Here is a 17066-nt window from a genome sequence, read left to right as displayed (position 1 = left end):
ATGAAAATCCACAGTGGAGAGACGCTGCACACGTGTGAACAGTGTGGCAAGGGTTTCAAACTCAAAGGACAACTTGGGATACACATGAGGATCCACACTGAAGAGAAGCCGTTCACATGTGATCACTGCAGAAAGAGTTTCTCACAAAAAGCACACCTTAAGGAGCACATGAAAATCCACACCGTGGAAAGGCCGTACTCATGTGATCACTGTGGGAAGAGTTTCCTTCGAAAAGGCAGTGTTCAGAGACACATGACAATCCACACTGGAGAGGCGTCCTTCACATGTGATCGATGCGGGAAGAGTTTTGACGTCAAAAGAAGCCTGTTATCACACATGAAAATCCACAGTGTAAAGAAGTCACACGTTTGTGATCAGTGTGGGGAGAGATACAGATGCAAAAAAGATCTTAGGCAACACATGACAATCCACACTGAATACAGGCCGCACACATGTGTTCAATGCGGGAAGGGTTTCACACGAAAAGAACACCTTCAAAAAGACATGCTTATCCACACTGGAGAGAAGGAGTACTCGTGTGATCAGTGCTCAAAGAGTTTCTCTCTAAAGGAATCCCTTAAGAGCCACATGCTGGTTCACATTGAAGAAAAGCCGTACACATGTGATCAGTGTGGGATGGGTTTTGCAAGAAAAAACGTCCTTGCCGTACACATGACTATCCACACTGGAGAGAAGCCGCACACATGTGAGCAATGCGGGATGAAATTCACACAGAGATCGCACCTTGGTACACAAGAAAATGCACACTGGCGAAAAGCTACACACGTGCGATGAATGTGGCAGGAGTTTCACACACACTTCCACGCTAAAAAAACACCTACATACCCATTCTGAACAGAAACCGTTTTACTGCGATCAATGCGGCAAAGGTTTTAAACTGGAATCAACCCTGAAGAGCCACTTGAAAGTTCATGCTGAAGTCCGAAATTATTTTTGTCTTTTCTGTGACGAGTTTTAGTCTGCTGAGTGTTTTTAAGCTGCACCAGAGAAGGCACGGCTCTGTGAAGTCTTTTCTGTGCTTTGAGTGTGGGAGGTCCTTTTTTACAAATACTGAACTGAGACAGCACCAGACAAGTCACACTGGAGAGAAACCTTACAAGTGTTCACACTGTCACAAGGGATTCTCTTTGCTGGGAAACATGAAAAAACATGGGAGGATCCATACTAGAGAGAAGCTGCAGACACTGCCCTCCAAGTGAGAAGAGTTATAGTAAATGATGCATTCATACAAAACACAAATGTATGAAATCGCCGTAAGCTCTCTTCTGTATAAATCTGCCCTAACCGGGCACATTGAGTGTGAAGATGAGGATCAATATCATTCAAAGTTCATCTTCATTCCCATCAGTTTCTGTTGTGTGTTCACATACCCACAGAGATGGAGTTAATCACGTAATTTTCTTATGCATATGTATTACTCTTAGTTAATTTGTTCTACTTTATATTTGTTCTACTGTTTGCATAAAGTTCTTGTGCTTTCATGTGTAGTTCAAGAAGCTGAAGTAAAGACTCATGATATTTTTTTAATCATTTGTCATTGTATTTGGAACATCTAGCTATTCTGCCACTTATGATATATTTACCATATTATGAGGCAAGTTGTAGATTCGATAAAGTAGTTTTGCTACTGGTTACAACTTCTCCTCTTCATTTTACCTTAACTTGATTTTTGTATTTGTTTCAGTTACTTGTTGATTAAACAATCTTTTTATCTAACTTTTTGTCCATTTTTATTGCTTGCTAATTCTATTTGCATCAAGAAAAAATTACTTCATCTTAGACAGGGGCAGTTTGGATTGGGTTTCATCCAGTTTCAACCAACCTCTGTGTCCGATGAGCCTAAAGTCACCAATATACTTCAATCAGAATTGATAAAGGAATATCCACATATTTATGATTGTCTGATTAACTGCCCTTTTGTCATTTCAGTTGTGTGTTTGCTGTGTTATTGAGAGCACATATTTATATACTTTTCTAAACACCACTCCCAGTAAATTGGGAAAACTGTATTACTACAGATTTTTAGAGGCACAAAGTGCACAAACAACACAAAGTGCACTGTATGGAAGTCTATCAATCTCACAGTTATGGCAGAAACACCAAATCTAGTTTACACAATTACATGTGCAGGTATGTAGTGATAAAAGAAGATATAAAAATAACTGTTTTAATGCATCATTATTTGATACATTTATTTCAATGCTTAATAAAGCAATACCTTTTTAAATGTATTAATTATTTAATAGCCACAATAATATTGCAAGAATAAACTTAAAAATGGCAGATTTTTCTTGTATTCTTTGACATGTTTTATCATGTGTTTTGATTAAGTTTTTTTTTTTTTTTCCCCAGAGTTCATGGAACAAAATATATTAAATAAGTTTGAACAGATGTCATTGTCAGGGATCTGGGAAGGAGGACCAGTGAGAGATAACAAGGTATTGACAAGACAGACTGATACAAGAGGTAGTGAAGTGCACAATAGATACCACAATAAACAGGAACAGCTAGGGAAGGCTTCATGAAACAACTGGCAGAATACTTGGGCAACAGAGGGGGCAGCAAGACCAGGCTGATAGAGAAGGCCACACAAGGCACCATAGAGCAGAGCTCAGAAACTTGTTGACCACTGACTCTGGAGACAGACCAGATGTCAGGCTGGTAGAACCAGGGCAGGACACATGGGTACAGGTCAGGAACTCGAACAAGACAGGACAAAGCTCCACAAAAACAAATAAAAACTCAAGACAAGGAAAAACAAACCAATATAAGGTTAAGTAAAGGAAGAAATTACAAATTTAAATCAACTCAAGGCTCAAGACTCAAGGCTAGAAAAACTAAAATATTACAAATAAAAGCAAAAGGCAAGAACAAACAAATTACTAAAACAAGGAGCAAAAAAAGAACATGGAATTATAAGGACTAGACAAAACAAGGGCACAAGACCAACCAGACAGGGAGACACGGACACATATTCAGCAACATCCACAAACAGCAACAGAGGGGGTGAGAATGACCACAGACCAGCAAACACAAAAGGGTAAGGTGCACTATAAATAGGGAGGAAAATACATGAGGGACAGGTGAGCACAATTAGACCAACTAGGGTAACAAGAGGGTGTGGTAAAAAGGAAACAAGGATGAGGGGCTAAAGGAGCACATGGCCGAGAAAATAACTAACAAGGCCATGTGCTGACACTAGACACAAGAAACAAACATAAAACAAAGTGACAGTGCAAAACCCTGACAGGCTATAAATTATAGCTTAAAGTGTCCACATTTTCTTGTGAATATAGTATTTCCCACCCAGTAACATTATTAGTGGTACTATACATTTACAGTGCCTTGCGAAAGTATTCATACCCCTTTATTTTTTTCATGTTTTGTTATGTTGCTGCCTTATGTTAAATTGCTTTATATTACTTTTTCCTCACATCATTCTACACTCCATACACCATAATGGTAAAGCAAAAAAACAAAAAAAACATGTTTTTAACATCTAGAACCTAAAGGACCCTCAGACTGTGAGAAACAATATTCTCTGGTCTGATGAACCTCAATTCTAAGCATCATGTTTGAAGGAAACCAGTAGTGATCATCATCTGCAGAGTACCATCCCAAAAGTAAAGTGTGCTCATGCTGTGGAGCTGTTTTTCAGCGTCAGGGACTGAGGAACTCGTCAGATTTGTTACTGTAATCTGACGTATTTGCATTTAATTTTTATTGAGAAATTTAGTTTTCTTGATAGTTTCAGAATCAATTCATTAGAAATTCAGTAGAACAGAATATAATATTTAATAGATTACCCCAGCACAGTAGGTGGCAGTATGAACCTATTTTGTTGACCTAAAAGACGACAGAAGGATAACGCCAGTAACAGGAAAAAGAAAAAGTATTGCTACAGCTTGTGACCGTTGCACAGTACATTGTTTTTGTGCAGTGTAATTTTCTGCCGAAATTGTCTTGTTTAATAAAACGATGAAAATATAAAAATTAAAAGAACATTAGGACTAATCCTAAATTTTTCGCTCGCTTTGTTGTTGTCTGAACTTTGAAGTTGTCCGTGTTTGCTCACATCTGTATTGATCCCAGTATAATGGCAGAGAGAGGAGCACATTTAACAACAGCGGCTCCAGCTGAAGACAGACCCTCCGTGTTTGAGGTTTTAGCTCAGGACTCTTTGATGAATGCTGTTAAACCTGCATTACTGCATGCTGTGAAGGTACGCTTACGCATTCAATATATCGTGAATTGCATTTGACACTACTGTACAGTAAATGACCTTATGGTATAAGACTAATCTTGCTTCATGCTCTCATATACCTGACAGACTGTAAAGTGAATCACAAGAACTTGCTGTGTGCGAAATATACTAGCAGTATGTGTACAGCTGTGCCCATACACTCTGAATAACTTATGACCCACTCTACTTGCCCTAATGAGCAAAATACAGTCCAAGAACACTGTGTTTGAAACCTTCAGCTGGACCTTTCATCTCCAGAGAGAAGGATGAACCAGGCTGAACTGGACTGCTTGAAGCTATTTATACAAAACCGGATTTAAAAACACAAAATAACCACATTTGTGAGCATAGGCCATGGGCTTCCAATCTTTTAGATGCCACAGACCCCCAAATATGATCTTTCTAATGTGATATAGCCACATGATAGTTTCATGTGTTTCCTGTATAAAGATGAAAGTTTTCCTGTGAAAAACAACTTGTTTATTATACGTCTAAATCATAATTTGGAAAATATTTAGTTTATATTAAGCTACATTTAATATAGTCCTGCACTGTTGTATATTATATTGTTTTTATTTATCTTATCTAAGTCTAGTTAAATTTTCATTTATTTTAATCAGATTTTAAAATCTATTTTATTTGTTTTAATCTTATTTTTAATATTTTTTGTCTCTGAGCATTTCCTGGGACCCCCTAGCGTACCATTTCAAACATATTTCTGTTGTTTTATATGTATTAAAATATAGCAATGACGAAATATACTTCACAGTATTTACTGGCATTGAAAATCATTGATGTGTAAACCCCGTCTCTGTCCAAAGATCCTTGCCACGTCTAACCCCGCTCGCTATGGAGTTCTTTGGAGAAGGTTTGATGAGATTTACGCTATCCTGGACGTGTTATTGCAGCATCATTTCCTCTCCCGCACCAGCGCCTCATTTTCGGAGAATTTCTACGGTCTGAAGCGTGCCGGAGAAGACGGCACACGTGCAGCTCATCTGGGACTCCGGCGCAGACAGCACTGGCGCTCCCTGTTCCTTCTGGCCCTCCTTCCTTACCTACACACCAAACTGGAAAAAATCCTGGCTCGACAGAGAGACGAGGACGATTTCTCCATCCGCTTGCCTCAGTCCTTCATGCAGAAGTTGTACAGGGCTTTTTTGGCTGCATACCCCTTTGTGTGCATGGCTTGGGATGGTTGGGTCTTTTGCCAACAGCTTTTGTATGTTTTCGGCAAAACTCGGACACATTCTCCGCTCCTGTGGCTGGCAGGGGTTAAACTCTCATATCTCACGGCTAATGACATACGCAGCCTGGATCTCAAGCCATCCGCACTGAGCCCCAGTCAAAGGTGAGTTTATTTTGAGTCTCTGCTACATTACTTTCTTGAGGTTTACCAAAATATAAAGACGTTTAATTAAAGCCAAAATCTCTCTTTTCAGCTTTAGAGAGAAATTTCAGCGCTGGGTCTCTACAGCGGTTGGTGGTGTGGCTGTGTCTCTGTCAACCAGCCTCTCGATTGGAGTGTTTTTCCTGCAGTTCCTGGAGTGGTGGTATTCATCTGAGAACCACAGCACTGTTAAATCCTTGACCACCCTTCCAACCCCTCCGCCGCCTCTCCACCTTCACAGCCAGGAGACATCACCCACACACATCAAAGTCTGCCCGCTCTGCAGGAAAGTGCGCACCAATGACACTGCGCTGGCCACTTCAGGCTATGTGTTTTGTTACAAGTGTATATATGTGTTTGTTAAAGCCAATCACAGGTGTCCCCTCACTGGCTACCCTTCAGGACTGCAGCACCTCATTAAAATATACACACCTGATGGATAGACTGGTAACATCTGTTTAGTTTGATTTCCAAGATGCATTATTAATGTGGATCTGTCTGATTTGACATAATTATTGCACATTGTTCAGGTGAACAACAGGTTAAGTGTTAATTGTTATCCTAAGGAAGCTAAAATGCTTTTTATAAGTTACTATAATTAGTTTTTGTGATACGGTTAAAATGTATTTTTAATTTGTGAGATGTGTAAAGATTACATTCTTTTGTACAGATTTCATCATTGCTGACTCTTGTTTATAGTTGCAATGCAATTAAATTAATGGTAGATCTTTTCTTTCATATTGTGACATGCATTCAATTGTAATAAATGCCTGGGGAAAAATAAAAACAGAGCTGGGACTGCTGTGCCCCAGTTGTCGGTTGGATTTTGAGATGTTCGTTGCAGTCAAAAGTGGAGGGAGGCTATAGTCACTCGTTCTCATCAGAACAGGGTTTTTGTGGGCCATAAAGAGTCTGAATTCAGCCTGCCACAAACAAAGCCTTGGAAAACTTGGTGCAGAAAGTCTTCAATTCATAAAGTCATGAGATTATATGGTGCAATGACTGCAAAAAATACATATTTGTCTTGCTCTCCATTACAAGCGTGTTAAAACAAGAGATATTTATTATTTACTAGATGAAAAATAGATTTCTCAGAAATTAAGTGAGTTTTTGTATCTTGTCAGTGAGGTGTGAAAATATCCCCTTCGAATTGTGTAGATTTTTCTGTGCCTCAGATATTTCTTGTTTTAATCGTAAACATGTCATTTTGATCCGTTTCTAAGAAATTGTTTATTTTTTTATTAATTCAAAAGTAGGCTAATACAGATCTGTTGTAACTCAGTCTTTGAGTTAAAGTGTTGCTTATACAACACAATGTGTGCTCCCTTACGTTAGAAAACTAATCGATGTATTCCCTTCAATTTATTGCTTACAGTTTCTTTAACTGGTCTTAAATTTTTTTTTACATTTATCTCCATAAAACCTGCAGGAACATTGTCAGAGAAGGTCCACTTACGACATATCGTTAAAACAGCACAGTCAATTAATCTAACATGCATTTACAAAATGCTGAATCGTTTGAAATGTATTTATATTTTCTTTTAATCATAGCTTATATAAATTTTTTGTATGATAATTCAAACCACGTTTATTGAATCCAGACAGTTATGTCTATGATACTGATGACAGCTAATTCATTTAATTCTGTTCATATGGTGCTATTTTCACACACTTACATTCAGATACAGCCATTTTATATATAGCAACAAGTCAGAGCTTATCCTCAAATTTACAGGCTCTGACTCTGTCATCTGTTGTAGCTTAGTGACAGCAAATGTATAAAGCCTTCTGTCACTGCAATTTACAGCTGACTAATGGACGGACCAACATGCATGCCGAGGGGCCTCTGACCGCCTCAAACTGTAAGAGAAAACTGATATGAAGTCTTGACTGGCAGATTAATTGTGCAAGAAACAGATGAAGTTTTGAGAAGTCAACCAAATGATCGAATCTGTGACAACACAAGGACATCTGAGCTACGTCACAGATGGAGGAAAAGCACGTTGATTTTGCTGTAACGGAGCATGTATTTTTTGTAGGTCAAAACCAGGAAATGAGTTTGCACTTTACCACTTGTGGTTTCATTGTCCTGAAGTCGGTAGTTTATATATATGTTTGTGGTCTATTGTCTGAAATAAGGTCTGTGGTTAACAAGCTCTGGATAGTTTCATGTTTTCCCTTTACGACATTAACTAGTAATTCTACTTGTCTTGAAAAAGGCTGTTGCTAACAAGTGGTTAAATAAGACTAGAGAAGTTGGGAAATTTAATCTCTATGATATAAATCAAAATATTTAATGATGATAAAAACAAACATCTACTCAATAGGCTGCTTTTCAGTCTCATTGGGTTTAAATCACACTCTTGCAAAACTAGTCTAACTCAAGCTTCCAAGGAAAATCAATCTTAAAAACTGAAAGTTGTTGGAAGCTTAGTTATGTTAACTCCATGCTACTGTGGCTTACTTGTTTATAGCTTTTAAAACTAAAACGTTTTATTTGAAGAAACCGTGATGAGATTTGTTGGCCAGAGAGCTGCTTTTCTGCAATAATCTATAAGCCAAGGGGGGGAAAAAATTCTGGGTTAGCCTACAGAAAAAAAAAAAAAAAACATCCCTGCAGTGCCCTGTATACCTGCTTATTATGTAAGTGAATTAAGTGAAGTTGGTTGGTTTAGCAGTTTGTGTACTTGAATTAAGTAAATAACCTGGTTTAAACAAGCAGGTATAGGTCACTTCAGATCCAAAAGCATATTTCAATAGAGCTGAACCAAATCCAATCAGCTCAGAAATCAAATACTAAATACATTAAGCAAAGCTGCAATCTGAAAAATCAAGCCCCATGTAGCTTGTGCTACAAAAAAAAAAAAAAAAAAAAGTCTACAGACTTAACAGCTTTTTTGACTGACAATATAGATCTTTTAATATGAACCCAATCGTCATTTACACGTTAATGCATTTCCAAATGGGAGATAGCAGTTGCACTCAGGAGCCCAGAACATTGAGACTAAGGGTGTATAAACCAGCACGTTCCCAGAACTGGTAGATTGATATTCCCAGTCGGGGAAAATTCCTTGGCCCCATGTTACCACTCCCTGAAAAACTGCAACATTACAGAACATGTGTTAAGAGTTAAGAGAACACAAGATGGTTACAAATGATCTTTGGTTCCTACCTTTGTAGTATTAGTAATCAAACTGGCTCTCTGCTCGAACTCAAACATGAGACCTCAGCAGCTCAGAGAGAAGATTAAACTTAGTCAATCAGATCTTGGTCAAATGATGCCAAAGGGCAGCAATACCAAGTCAGTTAAGTTCTTTCACTCATCATTGCTGCAGGAACTTTACAGGGTCTTTCAACAATTAAGCAGAATCACTCACCATTAAACATCTACCAGAGTTTAAATAACTCAAACACTTTAACCAAAACCTGTGATAGGATATGGCATCGAGAAACATTTAAAAATAAAGGATAATAAACTTCTCAGTTGACAAAGAGGTCATCGTCCGGTCAGTTACTGAAGACTGAACGTACAAATCCTAACTTCTCCCTCAAACCTGCTTGTTTCGAAACAAAAACTGCCACAAGTCAATAAATACTTGCTTGGTTATGTATAATAAACATGTGAATTTGATCCAACACCTCAAACATTGTGGAGACCTGCTTGAAACGGGTTTTTCAACAGCATCTTCACACAAAACCACAGTTTGTCAAGTCATTGACTGATTAAGTAACAAGGAAATTACCTTTGCCTTTCAACCTTTATAGTTTGTCTAGCCACTCCAGGCCTCCTCTGCACACTTGTTGACATTTATCATCATTAGCCTGCGGTGTAACACAGCTTCACCTGAATTACTAATCAAGCCCAAGGGATCATCAGTCATTTCTCCAGTTAATTCATGTCACTGAGGTCGAAAGAGGTTAGGCTGCTCTCAAACTCCCGCTGCTAACTCATTTTAGTTTGGACATTTGTAACCGATCAAACACGAGAAACAAGAGCTTTTTTAACAGATCAACCCACATTAAATTAGTCAAACATCCATTTTGTAGCTCTCTGGACTGAATGTGGATTTTAATATGAGGAGGCTCAGGAGGGTTTCCATAGGTTTGGCTGTGTGTGGAGTGATAACTGCAGGTACACTGCAATCTAATGTGAAAATCTAGTGTAAAAACATCTTATCTCTTGGCAGTCTAATTAATATTCTGTGGCAGATATTACTTCCAATGCATTCATCACTTTGGAGAAGCTGAGACTGTTGGATTGTAAACATTTTGCAAAAAGTATATGTTATGCATTTCATGTAGAAAAATTGTAAACAATGCACAGTATTCATACAATGCAATGCAGAAATATGCTATTCCAAATGCATACATTTATAGAATAACTTCATTCACCATTAAAAGTTGAATGTGTATTAGGCATTTAGTACTTTTTCTGCATCATAGCTAGACGCATACTTGCTTTAATCTCATTTGCAATGTCTTTCTCTGCCAGCGTGTCGCCTCACTTCACGAATGTCTGCCAATCACAGCTGTGAAACCTGACCATCCACATGCTTCCCAGGAGCAAAAAACTGACCAGGATCATGTGAATCTCACAAAAACTTGTTCAGCCACATTTGACCAAAAAATTTAAACAAAAGAAAAGAAAGAGGCATTATATTTTGCACGAAGAGAAAATTAATCCCATTTCTGTACCATGTTGCATTGTGACATTAAGGAATTAAGGACATTTCACAAAATTAATAAATTTTTTTCTTTCTGTAGTACAGCAATCTTTACAAAAAAAGAAAATAAAGAAGAATTAAAGAAATCTTAAAATAAATGATAAAACTTTTAAACATTAAAGGACGTACAAAAAAATACTACAAAGATGTACAAGTCATAAAGGACATGGGATTTGAGTGGTACACGACCCAAGCATTTTCATGACTCAGCCTCTTAAGGTTGTCTGCTGATTCAGACAGCCATTTCTTGAAATATGAATATGATAATATGAAAGTCACATAGAAAACAGCAGTCCGTTCTTGAACAGATCACAGAGGCATGTCAAATGTCCATTGGACACAGAAATGATAAATAAAGATTTGAAGTAAACAAAACAGTTTGCGTTTATTTGACATAAATTAACATACAAGTACAGACAAAGTGAAAGGACATGCTCAGCAAAACATTTGGATAATATTCGGCTACATGTAGATGCAAAAACAAAACAAAAACTGTTTACACTATATATGCGTTTATCTATTGATAGTGTGGCACAATGCAACAGAACTTTCGAAGATGACATGAACAGTACTTTTCCACACATACACAAATAGAAAAGTGCTTTTTTAAGCCCCCACAAGCAGTGTACACACGATTGTGGTCAAGTTCACCGAATAGTGCTTCACTATGCCTGGTTACAGAACTGACTCATGACACTATTAAATGAATGCTTAAGGCATGAAATAAAGCAACAAACAATGACAGCAGATGAAATCAGTCTGCATACTCTGAAAACACACCAGACACATTTCCATGGACTATACTACAAGTGCACTTTTGTCATATTTATTATTTAAGGCAGGCAGAAATTGGTCCGACTTCCTTTTCCCCCTGGAATGTTTTCTTCAAACTCACATTATTTTGATCTCGATGATAGGACTGCCAACTTGGTTCACAATTAAACAGTTTCAGCTCTGCTGCGTTTTTTTGTCTTTTTTCAAGTATTTTTTAGTATAACTACCTGTGCCCATTAAAGTCATTTGTTGGAGCAAATCATCACTGGCCTTAGTTACTGACATCGACAATGTAAACTTCTAGTAGCCCAAAGGAATTAAATTCAAAAGGCCTTGTGTGAAATATGGATAAAAACTCCACCTTTGTGCTTGACAAGTGACAGTGCATTATATCACACATTCAAAACCTTCAATGAAGTACAAGCAAGCAGTGAGTCTGGCTAAAGCGTCTTGATTTCACACCCAAGCTAAAAATACTGCACTACATATAGACCTAGTATGAGCGATACTTCTGTAACAGATTGAAGATGAATCCTCTGCAGGCTGGAAGATTACAGTATTAAAGATCCACTGCTAACACACACAAACTATACGGGGTGCATCAATCTGCGTTGTTTTCTTAAAGGGAATTGAACATTCGGTCATTTACTCACCCGCACATAAAGCGTTATCAGTGCAAAGGAAAGAAACAACATGAGGGTGATTGATGATGACAATGTTCATTTTTGAGTGAACTATCACTTTCTACTGAAGCTCAAAGAGGCATGTACATTACAAAAGCTGGGAACTGCAGTTAAAGTGACTCTGGCAGCTGTGATCCATAATGGATCCAAGACCAACTCATGGTCTCATTATCTGTGGCACACTATTGATCCAGGATGGCACCGCAAAGGGAAGAGAAAAGGGCAAACGATATCAAAGCAAGCCACTCTGTGATGTCCATTTTTGTATATTTAGAGGCATGGAAAATGGCACTCAAAAACAAGTCCAAATGACCTACAGCCTAAAGAAATACAAAATAAATAGCCCTTGCGGTAGAAATCTTGTAAACATGCGGCTTATGGCTGTAAATCTTTCTCAGTTTCTACACAAGTAATCCTCCCACCAGCTAACAAGGCATTTCGTCGCAGAAGAAAACAGATAATAAACAGGAAAGATTCAAGGAGGAGTTTAAATGTGCTTGTAAGCTTGAAGAGTCAAGCAACGGGACACTGCGCGAAATGAAGGGCATTCCTGGATCTCACACCACCTGCAGGCCTCGCTCGTGGCCGTCCAGCTGCACCTTGATTTTGTGCAGTTCCTCGATCTCTTGATGGTGCCGCTCTGTTTTGTGGCGCACTAGCGAGCGGTAGAAGTGAATGGTGAACACCACAAAGATCAATCCAACTGGCACCATGATGATAGTGGAGGCCAAAGCCGCCTGCCAGCCGCTGTGGAAGGGCTGAACCGCGGGAGAGCTGCAGTTCTGCTTGAGGGCTGCCCCAGAGTCAACCGGCAAGAACTTTATCCAGCAGAGGAGCACCACCTCTACCAGGAACAAAAGGATCCCCAGAGCGGTGGAAAAGCACCAGGCCAGCTCTATATAGTGGTGCATCCTCTCGTGGGGAGACTCGGAGACGGACTTGAGATTGTGGATGTTGCTGACAGCTTCCACGTTGGGCAGGATGCAGGTGCTGATGTGGAGGGCGAACAGGTGGACGGCCACCAGCACTGTGGTACACACACTGAAGGCAATGAGCAGGAGCGGGGGGTAGTTGTACTGCATCTCCAGCTCCACCTCCACCATGGCCACCTGGTCACAACCACACGAGAAACAAGAAAATAACACTACTGATGGTCACCTAGAACGTGTTTTGGCATTTTTGGCTTTTATTAGTATAGGACTGCATTTTAGACAGGAAGTGAAGTGGGAGGGGGCAGGTGTTCGAATCCCGACACAAGGACCTTTCCCAAACCTTTTCCCCTTTCCTCTCCCACTCCGCTTCCTGTCAATTCTGATCTGTCCTGTCACAATAAAGGCAAAATAAAATTGTTTTATACTTCAGTCAATAACTATAAACCACGTACCTAAAGATTCTCATTTCTATCCTATAATAAAATTGCTAATATTATAATAATTGAACTAGCTAAAGTCTTTTGTCTGGTTCAGATCAAGGTTTGTAATGTTACAATTAATCTCAGAACTGGCTGGTTTCATAACTCTTTACTGAAGAATGTTTGAAGTCCCTATGGAGAAAATGAACGTGAAAAATACTTCCGATCAAGTGGGTGGTCACTGTTATGCTCTGTCTTGGCCAAAAGTGGTTAGACACAAAGTTCTATCAGACAAAGACAAACTTATCTCCAAACCATCTCATGCTTCGGAGAATTTCTGCAACCCACACCCTTTGTACGAAGTTTAGCAACAGTTTCCTGATACATTCACTGAAATAAAATCTACACAAGAGTGTGGCCGTGACAAGGGTCACATATATTTAATAGCTCCCACACTTTTCATACTCACCATGGCAAAGCCAGACAGCAGGGCTGAGGTTCGGCTGGAGGCTTTGAGCTTGGCCCTGCTGAGGTAGAGTTTCCTCCATGAGAGAGCCTGGACCGAGTGGTGGTTGGAGGTGACCAGCTCCAGATAGCTGCCCCGAACCCAATCCCTGTAGTCCATCCCACCACCATCCTGCAGCCGGTCAGAGCCCCCGGGCGCGGGGGAGCCCATTGGTACACTGAGCTCACTGCTCATAGTAACTGTGAATAAGTTTATAAACATAATATCATACAATATAATGTTCACTCTTTTATAACATAAAAGCAGTGCATATATATATATATATATATATATATATATATATATATATATATATATATATATATATATATATATATATATATATGATAATCATGATAATTCCATGGTATTCTTTGAAGGACCTTTAAATACCATGTTATATGAATAAGTTAATCATTCATGAAATTATATGTGATATAAATATATTTAAAAATGTGAAACATACCTTGGCCTTGCTCTGCTTTCATCACACATCTCTGGTTAAACAGAAAGTTAATATGTTAAATAATACAAATTACAACTAACATTTAGAATTAATAAATGCTAAGATTAACACAGACAAATAATATACTAAAAATATAGCATAAATTAAACCGAAGTCCTTTTTATTCTGCTAGTCTTGGGCTCAATGGTGCTGTATGCATTCACAATACATGGTTACTCTTTAAAATCATTATATAAATAAAAAGTATTAAATTAAAATATTTAACAATAAATTCATATATAAAAATAATCAACTTTAAACATCACACAGACTTATCAAATACCTAAACTAAAACCCCAACAACAGCTCTTGATATCTTTTTCTTCCCTGGCTGCTCACACAATAACTCTATTATCTTCATCCTCACAGACATCTGCATCAGACATACTCGCTTTTAACTGCACCGAAAGCAAATATAGTGCACCTCAGCATCTGTATTCCATTGTTTTCTGCTACAGCCTGGTCAAATAACAAAATAGAAAAATATCATTTTCGATCAACCTCATGCAAGTCTAGGTCTGAAGCTAATAGTGTTCAAGGCGGAAACAATTCAGTTCTGTTGTTTTACATGTTATTTTAAAAATGATCAGTGGCCTAGCGTTCCTAGATATGGCCTAGATAGAAAAGATGACTATTAATCTTTCTAACCTCCTAAGTGATACAAGGAATGAGTTGTACCATCAAAAATAGAACGGTGAATAATTTTTTTTTACCAAACTAACTGAATACTGAAAGCTGATATATTTCACTTTTACAGAGACATGTGAATATCATGGTATATATATATATATATATATGTAACTATGGTAATGATTCTACCGTCTGACACCATCACTGTACCAATGGTTTTTCCATAATATTTTAGATAGCACCTTCTTCTTAAGTCAGATCATACAGTGGAGCCACACATTCCTACAACAGCTAGCGTGTGGTTATTTCTACAGATGAATGTAGCTGCGGTGTGTTGGTTATTGAAATAGACAGCAAATGTGCTCCATGTCTGACGTACGGTGGTAAAGTTTTTTTTTTTTTTTGCCAACTGAACTCTTTGCAGCCCATTATGTTTTGAGACCTAACTAACTCAGATAGTCATAAATATATGCCCTTTATGTTGCACAAGGCTTCGTTTCTAGGGGGAAAAATTAAAAAACTTAACCATTTAAATTAATTAAACAATTTAACTACGTGTCATTATAATATAAAACCAATAATAAAATGTTCAGAAAAACATCTCTGTTATTGCACAAAGCTCCATTTTTGGAATTACCATTTTATGTGTTTTATAATAATTTTACAACTGTTAATGTATGCAATAATAAAAATCCTTTAAACGACAACACTATTTGATCTAAAGGTATTAAACCAGCTGTAAAATATTCAGAATATTATTCCCTATAATGCACAAGACTTGTTTTTTTTTATGCCTTTATTGTTTTTATATACAGACATAATTAAACCCAAGTCTTGTCCATCATAAGGAATAATATTCTGAATATTTTACAGCTGGTTTAATACCTTTAGATCAAATAGTGTTGGCGTTTAATGGATTTATATTATTGCATACATTAAAAGTTGTAAAAGTATTATAAAACAAATAAAATGGTTCTTCCAAAAAATGAGCTTTGTGCAATATAAGGAATGTTTTTCTGAACATTTTATTATTGGTTTTATATTATAATGACACGTAGTTAAATTGTTTAATTAATAAAAAAAATCCCCTAGAAAAACAAAGCCTTGTGCAATGTAACGAGCATATATTTATGACTGATTCAGTTTGGGCTCAAAACATAATATATATATATATATATATATATATATCCAATGACCGTCAAACTAACTTTACCCTCGTGTCAGACGCTTGGGACCAGAATAAAACTTCAGGAAAAAGGGTTATTAGTGAACAGCCGCTGTGCAAACATATATGTCCAAACAAAGTGTGTTTCTGTGAGGTCCACTAATTAACTTATAAATCGGAGCACAATGAACGCCAGGCCACAGATGTGTTTCTCGGCACACACAACTTCCCTCCAAACCACCACAAGCACAATATATCAGAGCATCAGCGATCAAACTGCACAGCTTGACTGAAATCATCTTTGTGCTCGCATCCGACTCACCTTTGCTGCCAGTCACTTTCTGTGTTCACATCCACATGAGAGCCGACACACAAACTGGATTTGGGAGATAAATGACCGTTGACAGCTCTAGCTGGACTCGCTTTTCCATTCAGCGCGAATGCGATCTCCGATTCCTCAGCGAATCATCCTTTTGAATCGGATCTTTACAATGTATCGGTTGAACAAAACCTGTTCACGACTTGACCTGATTTGTTCGTTCACCATTTGGACTGAATCAGTATCAGTATTCAGTGCGGTTCTCGAGTCACCAATTCACTGAACTAACAACCGTCTCTGCGATGACTCACAACGAGCCAAAATGCAGAAATATAATCTACTTTAAATATGTTTTGACTGAGTTGTATTAACCCATAGAACCAGAGTATAAATATCGATGATTAATTTTCTGTGATGTAAATTCAAATTATGCAAGAACTAAAAAGTGTATAGCATACATGAAATACCATTAGTTCAAAAATGTAATAGGAAAACACAATAAACAGCAAGATGTTCATGTATGTTCGTTAAGAACAAGTAATATGCCACGCAAGGATGTCAGGGACCATGTCGAAATGTAAATACGTGCTGAGATAAATAATCAGTGAATCAGTTGTTTGAACCGGTTCTTGAATGGAACAATTCGAAAGAATCGGTTCGCGGAAATTAATCAGGCTTCTGTAGCTGTCACGTGATCTCCCATACGCTCTCTGAATGCATCGCGTGACGTCAGAATTTACGATTATAATTAACGTT

At 37.9% G+C, this 17066-nt stretch overlaps 3 protein-coding genes and 1 non-coding gene across 4 annotated transcripts; 2 read left to right on the top strand and 2 right to left on the bottom strand.

The window, feature by feature from the left end:
- On the top strand, positions 1 to 795 carry LOC132140193 (gastrula zinc finger protein XlCGF57.1-like). Its single transcript, XM_059549000.1, has one exon. The coding sequence runs from the start codon at positions 1 to 3 to the stop codon at positions 793 to 795; it is 795 nt and encodes a 264-aa protein (XP_059404983.1).
- Positions 796 to 3881: 3086 nt separating this feature from the next.
- On the top strand, positions 3882 to 6478 carry pex12 (peroxisomal biogenesis factor 12). The gene is made up of 3 exons (XM_059549107.1): positions 3882 to 4243; positions 5086 to 5615; positions 5707 to 6478. The coding sequence occupies exons 1-3, from the start codon at positions 4118 to 4120 to the stop codon at positions 6095 to 6097; spliced, it is 1047 nt and encodes a 348-aa protein (XP_059405090.1). The 5' UTR covers positions 3882 to 4117; the 3' UTR covers positions 6098 to 6478.
- Positions 6479 to 8884: 2406 nt separating this feature from the next.
- LOC132141650 (Z30 small nucleolar RNA) lies at positions 8885 to 8985 on the bottom strand. The gene has a single exon (XR_009433918.1). It is a non-coding gene; the product is annotated as a Z30 small nucleolar RNA (small nucleolar RNA).
- A 1752-nt stretch (positions 8986 to 10737) lies between these two features.
- LOC132140892 (protein orai-2-like) lies at positions 10738 to 16474 on the bottom strand. Its single transcript, XM_059549945.1, has 4 exons — positions 16314 to 16474; positions 14158 to 14188; positions 13656 to 13891; positions 10738 to 12944 (listed from the first exon to the last, which is right to left on the bottom strand). The coding sequence occupies exons 2-4, from the start codon at positions 14177 to 14179 to the stop codon at positions 12393 to 12395; spliced, it is 810 nt and encodes a 269-aa protein (XP_059405928.1). The 5' UTR covers positions 14180 to 14188; positions 16314 to 16474; the 3' UTR covers positions 10738 to 12392.
- Positions 16475 to 17066: the final 592 nt, after the last annotated feature.

This window comes from Carassius carassius, chromosome 5 (genome assembly GCF_963082965.1).
Source record: "Carassius carassius chromosome 5, fCarCar2.1, whole genome shotgun sequence".
In the NCBI taxonomy this organism is placed as follows: domain Eukaryota; kingdom Metazoa; phylum Chordata; class Actinopteri; order Cypriniformes; family Cyprinidae; genus Carassius; species Carassius carassius.
Note: the sequence above shows the minus strand (reverse complement) of the source record. Positions and strands in the feature narration are given on the sequence as shown.

Bases quoted from the DNA above. Each gene is read 5' to 3' on its own strand.
- LOC132140193 (XM_059549000.1), top strand. From the start codon at position 1: ATGAAAATCCACAGTGGAGAGACGCTGCACACGTGTGAACAGTGTGGC.
- pex12 (XM_059549107.1), top strand. From the start codon at position 4,118: ATGGCAGAGAGAGGAGCACATTTAACAACAGCGGCTCCAGCTGAAGAC. The intron at 4,244-5,085 runs GTACGCTTACGC...CTCTGTCCAAAG, and splicing joins CATTACTGCATGCTGTGAAG to ATCCTTGCCACGTCTAACCC. The intron at 5,616-5,706 runs GTGAGTTTATTT...CTCTCTTTTCAG, and splicing joins GCACTGAGCCCCAGTCAAAG to CTTTAGAGAGAAATTTCAGC.
- LOC132140892 (XM_059549945.1), bottom strand. From the start codon at position 14,179: ATGAAAGCAGAGCAAGGCCAAG. The intron at 13,892-14,157 runs GTATGTTTCACA...ACTTATTCACAG, and splicing joins GAAAGCAGAGCAAGGCCAAG to TTACTATGAGCAGTGAGCTC. The intron at 12,945-13,655 runs GTGAGTATGAAA...GGTTGTGACCAG, and splicing joins TGCTGTCTGGCTTTGCCATG to GTGGCCATGGTGGAGGTGGA.